The following is a 5,631-nucleotide window of genomic DNA, read 5'->3' on the forward strand; positions in this document are numbered from 1 at the left end:
GGGGGGGGGGCAACTGTACGCGCGTCACGTCGCACTCTCCTCGAATTTGAGAGGCTCGCGAGCAGGAACGCCTGGGGACTGCAGACAAGTCGCATCTGGAGCGACGCTGCTCGCGCGCGGCGGGGCACGACGCACACCGCAAGCAGAACGCACACGGCAGAGTGATTCGTGTCAGTATACTTTGTGCCCGCAAAGTGTCCTCTCCTCCCTGACCTCCGCGGCCATTACATATACAACATGAAGAAGCGCAACCGAATCTGCAAACAGCTGCGACGGCAACGGCGGCGCGCAGGGTTGGGTTGGGTTGGGTTGGTTGACGAGTATATACGGCTTGCTTATTTACCGCAGAGAAACCGTATTCCGAAATTAACCTTCCCCCCTCCGAGCGACGACGCGAGTTCTGCTAATGCCCACACGTGACAGCCGCTGACAGCTGATCGAGGCCGTGAGAGATTTGCTCCATTTCGCACGGCAGCAGCAGCAGCAGCAGCACGGCGTGCACCCCGAGCTCCGCCGCGCACCCATGAGCTAAGTTGTAAAAATGTTGTGATTTACAATCGACCTGTCGATGCGGTTGCGGTTCGCGCGCGGGGCGCAGCGGCAGGGGCAGGCCAGGCCGTCCCGTGGCGCGGCCAGGGCGGGGCGGGGACTACTAGACATATTAAACCCGATAAGCGGACCCGCTCAGCCTCAGCCGCCGCCACCGCCGTGCTCGCGGGGAACGGGCAGAAAGAAAAAAGTTGTTGCAGTAGATTGGCAATCCGCGGACAAGTTGCAAACATCTCGTCGGACAAATGAGGAGGAGTACGACGCGGCGCGAAACAGCAACGCGCCGCGCCACATCCTGCCCCCGGTCTACGCGGCACGCGGCACCGAAAGCCCACATGGCGGTGGTGGCTCCAAGTTGATTTTGGCTTTGGCGGCGAGGGTCCCGAGTAGTGACGCACGGCGAGGGTCGAGGGTCGCGTGAGTCGGTCCGGTCCCCGACGGTCGCACGCACGGGGAAGTTCTAATACGACTTCATTCGAGAGCTCTCTCTATAAAGAACCGGGGAAAAAAACAGAATCTGCCAATCAAAACTCTTCCACTCTGGTTTTGCACTTATCCCGCTTCACGGAGCGCGCGCGGGGCCCACATCCCGCGGCCGAAATCTGCGCGCGAAACACACACACGCACGCACTCTTGACACCCAGTTCCTTTTGGACGCTGACGGCTCGTCAGCGCGGCGGCGTCGGCGGCGGCCTCTCCGCTTTGGACAGATTCTCTCCAACTTGTTAGTTTCGACACGCGTCTAGGTCTAGGACCCCCGCTGCGGGCTAGGGGCCTAACGGCACCTTTTTCGGCCTCATTGCTATTCGCGAGGGGGGCCCGGCCCTCTGCGCGAACTTCCTGCGCCCGCCGCCGTGCAAGCAGCAAGCCCGCAGTCGGGAACAAGTGCGCACCGCCGCGCGCGGGACCTGGGGGACGCGCGCTGGACACTCGAGGTTGTCGGTGCCGCTTTATCCACACGACCGATGCTTCTTATTTATTCCAGTGTACTGTTTGTTTGCCCCGTTACGCGCCGCCCAACCCCGTGGCAGGCCAGGGGTACCCCGGGTGCGTCCGGCTGTGGGTGCTGCTGGGGGGAGACCGGTTCCACACCGAATCACGGCAATAAAAGAAAACGAGCAAAAAGGGACAAAATTGACTCGGTGACCAGGGAAAGAGGGGAAGCGAAGAAGGGGGAGCGAGGGGCGGGGGGCTGAGTAGGCAAGCTCATTACATTCTTGCGCGTTTCGCAGGGGGCGCGACGCCGTCGATGGAGCTGTCGACATAAACCGCCATTTAAATGGCCTCGTCAAACAGAATTGCTTACAGCAGAGACCTGTGCCCAGGTCGGGCGCTGCGCTAAAGGAAGCGGCACAAGCCTGTGCTCCTCCCTCAAGGCGCCCTGCCCCCGCACGCCTCCGAACCGAAGGGATTCCCTCCTGCCGCTAACCCACTGACCCGCCGCCATACCCGCGCTCTTCCTGCGCTATCGCCACGTCGCCCACCTCGCGCGTCCCTGGGGGCCACACCACGACACGCCTTGATAAAGAGAAGAAAAAAAACCGGCCGCGCACACCGGCTGCGTTTAGGGTGAGCAGACCATTCCGCTTCTCCGCGTCGAGCCCAACCTGAACGAATATGTGAGGGAGAGAAGGAGAGAGACGCAGAGCGAAGAAACGTGATTGGCGGACGTGGTCAGGTGGGCGGGGCGAGCACACCTAGACATGCACCGTCCCAAGGCAAACCCATCCCCCCACCGCGGACAACAAACTATAATTTATACCGGCAGCAGCATCCCGCAACAAGAATTATGACGGCAAAGTGATACTCGAATTACGAGAGTTCAGTGATGTGCGCCAAACCCGTAAATCATGTCATCGGTCGCGATATCGAGCCGCATAAGAGTGTCTGGGCTGTAATGTGATTGGGAGGCAGGCTCAAGTCTCCACATCTGCACGAAGGCTGTGGACCCCGCGCGGGTTCCGCGCGCAAGGCTCAAGTTTCCACTCGTTAGTGCTAGAAGGCTCCGGGGCTCCCGCGCGGCGCTGCTGCTCGACAACCTTCGAGAGGTTCCCCCCTTACGTCCAATTATTACAGGTGTCAAAACGAAATGCATATAACGCTTCCTTAGGAAAGATTTTGGGCTCGCTTCCGATTAAAGCTGGAAAGCGAGCCACCGCATCACATAAAAACAGGTTCATGAAGCTGAGCTGAACACGAAAACAATGTCATCGCCAGTCAAGAGTGTGGCAGGGGCGATACTCAAATAAAAACAATATGATGGCGTTCCAAGTTTTCTCAAAAGACGAAGTAAAGCTAAAACCACGAATGGAAAAATGTTGGTGTCCGTCTTTATGCTTCGCTACTCACTATTCGGGCTTGTCCACCTTCTCGACGGGGTGGTGGTCCCTGGAGGGCTCGGCCGAGATGGCCTGCCGCTTGGTGCGCAGCAGCGGCGCCAGGAAGCCCAGAGGGCTGGAGCCCCTGCTGGAGGCCTTCTGCTGGCTCTGCTGGCTCTGCACCACGTGGCGCAGCTTGTCCAGCTCGTGGCGCAGCTCGCGGATGCGCGCGTCCTTGAGCTGCAGCTCGTCCTGGAGGAAGCGGATCACCTCGTTGCGCCGGCGGAGGTCCTCGTTGCGCTCGGAGAGCGACCGCTCCAGCTCGGCCAGCGAGGCGGGCTGGCCGCCGTTGAGCACCGTGGTGGCCATGGCGAGCGCCCGCGAGCAGCCCGACGAGCAGCCCTGCGGTGTCACGGACGCGCGGGGTCAGGACCCAAACTACAACTTCCTGGAAGGCTTATTTCTTGGCGCCCCCTAAAATTACCTTACCCAGCCCCACAGACTGTCTTTACCAGAAGGTACAATTTTTCCTCCTATATGTATTTATATCGACTACGAAAAAACAGAAAAGAAAAAAGGAACAACACGAAAAGTTTTGTTCCTTGAATTGCGTGTAACCACACCGCGAGCCACACCACCACAATGATCGAAAAATCAGTAGTATCATCACGTAAGGTGGGCCAGCTCAGCGGGGCGCAGTGGCGACGAAAACTGATTGGTCATCGATTAGGCCGCGCGCTCTTTCGGCTGGGCGAGGCGAGCGGAGGGGCGACGACAACCCCCTCTTATCGCGATGAGAGCCGTCCAAGCGTCCAGCCAGCATCGCTGCTGCGGGTCTGCTGCAGCCACACAAACTCTCTGCGGTGCACCGCCAGCCCCGCGCCCACCCCGCCCCGCCTCCGCGCGCATTGTGTATCCCGCGAGACCACACGCCGCCCATGCTAATCGGATACGTTTATTTCGACCTGGATCCATCCATCTGCTGGCCCAGCCGAAGTGGCGCAAAAAAAAAAAAAAAAGAAGCAGAGCCGTGTGGCAGCGGGCGGGGAGGTATCGATTTATAACTCGCAGCACCAGCAAGCAAAGCAAGCATTCTCAGCCGCGCGCTTAGCTGCCGGTCATTTAACGGCCGCGCGAAATTGAATCGAAAAGGCGAACGAGCCGGCCGACACGCTGCGCTGCACGCTGCGAGGCGCGAGGCCCTACGCCACGCCCTCGTAAACTCGCCCCGATCACAACAACATTATAATGCTGCGGGCCCCAAAGTAACGAGCTCCGGTGCGAATATATCATTTGCGGGGCCGAACAGAACGGGGGCGCCCCGGCAAGGCAGCACACACCCACCCACCCCCCGGCAAACGCGAATGGCGAAATTCGACCCGTGATTAAAAACCCACACGGTTTTTAATTTTGAGAGAAAACAAGCGCGGTCGCGTGTTCAGTCCTCCACACTACATTCGCGGCTCACAGACGACTAGGCTGCCGGCCGCCCGTTCCTTTCGCCCAGGAAACATTTTTTCCCCCGAGTCTACGCAAATGTTATTTTCAGGTGTAGGCAATAATTCCTCGGACAGGCACAAGTTATGCGAAGCCCACGACCCGAGTACCTTGGCCGTGTCCAAAAGGGCAGAGAGCTACGCCACCGGCTGATGCAACGGTCACCCCGAGCCCGAGGGTCGCAGGCTCCGCCTCGGCTGCGCCCGGCCCCCGGCCAGGCCATGCCCGCTCAGCGGAGCCCGTTGGAAAGGAATTCGTTTGGAGGAATATCGACATCGAAGGGGTCCACACAGATAATTAGGCAATCGCCGCTGCACCGCCGGCTGCCCTCGGCGCGGCGGCAGCACCACCGCAGCAGCAGCGAGAGCCAGCAGGTGACAGCCCCACTATACAATAAGGTTAAGGATTTTCGTCCCTTTTCTCCCTCCCTCTCTCTTTTTCTTTTTATCTCTCCAGAGTCCCTTGTTTCTAGAACGGATGCCGCGGCGGCGGCGGCGGAACGGACGGAGCCTGTTCCACACGGCCCCGAAGGAAAATGAGCGAGATAGAGCAGGCGCGATACCGAAATAGCAGCCTTCAGCCGGACCCGCCCCGCCCCGCTCCGCCTCGTCCCGCCCCGCCCGACCTGACCCGACCTTCCTACAACCCATCCCGGTCGCAGTGGCTGACCGCACGCACTGTTGCGGGGCCGCGCACCTATAAGCCTATGAGCATGGGCGCGCTTGTGGTCTCACTGTCCTGCAGCTGGGGGCCCTGGCACGGCCCGGCCCCCGTGACGTACGCGTCGACTTGACAGGTGGACCTATAAAACCGAATGCTGCCGACCCAGGCGTAATAATCCACACCACTGGAAGAATGGGAGGGGCCTTCCGAGGAGGCTGCGTCCTCGTCCTTCCAAAAACGACCGCCCACTTTTTTTTCAGTCATTTTTTTTTTTGGCACACAAAATGCTAGGGCTCACAATATTTAAAGAAAAAGTAAATACAACACCAACAATAAGCACAACACAGGAAGATATTTGGTGACCACGAGGGAATAATAATAAAATAAAACACGAACAACGCGACACACGACACGACGCGATGCGACACACACAAAAGCGCTACTCCGGTGCGCGGCGCGGGCACGACACGACACGACGGACACGGCAGGACGCGGCTCTCGCGGAGCGACCCGACTCGTCCGCTGCTCGGCACACAACGGCGGGCCCAACAGCACCCAGCCCTGGTGGCGCGGGACGGGGCGCGCTCTTTGGGCGCGGAGGGGG

General features: G+C 59.7%; 1 protein-coding gene across 1 annotated transcript in view; it reads right to left on the reverse strand.

The window, feature by feature from the left end:
* Positions 1–5,545, reverse strand: part of LOC113202771 (cGMP-dependent protein kinase, isozyme 2 forms cD4/T1/T3A/T3B) — a 46,742-nt gene extending 41,197 nt beyond the window's left edge. Inside the window, exons 1-2 of the mRNA XM_026417160.2 lie at positions 5,359–5,545; positions 2,899–3,269 (exon numbers count right to left, since the gene is read on the reverse strand). Coding sequence (XP_026272945.1) covers positions 2,899–3,236 — 338 coding nt within the window. The 5' untranslated portion in view covers positions 3,237–3,269; positions 5,359–5,545. The remainder of the gene's footprint in view (positions 1–2,898; positions 3,270–5,358) is intronic.
* Between the last annotated feature and the right edge of the window lie 86 nt (positions 5,546–5,631).

This window comes from Frankliniella occidentalis, unplaced genomic scaffold (genome assembly GCF_000697945.3).
Source record: "Frankliniella occidentalis isolate FOCC.00 unplaced genomic scaffold, Focc_3.1 Scaffold19, whole genome shotgun sequence".
Lineage (NCBI taxonomy): Eukaryota > Metazoa > Arthropoda > Insecta > Thysanoptera > Thripidae > Frankliniella > Frankliniella occidentalis.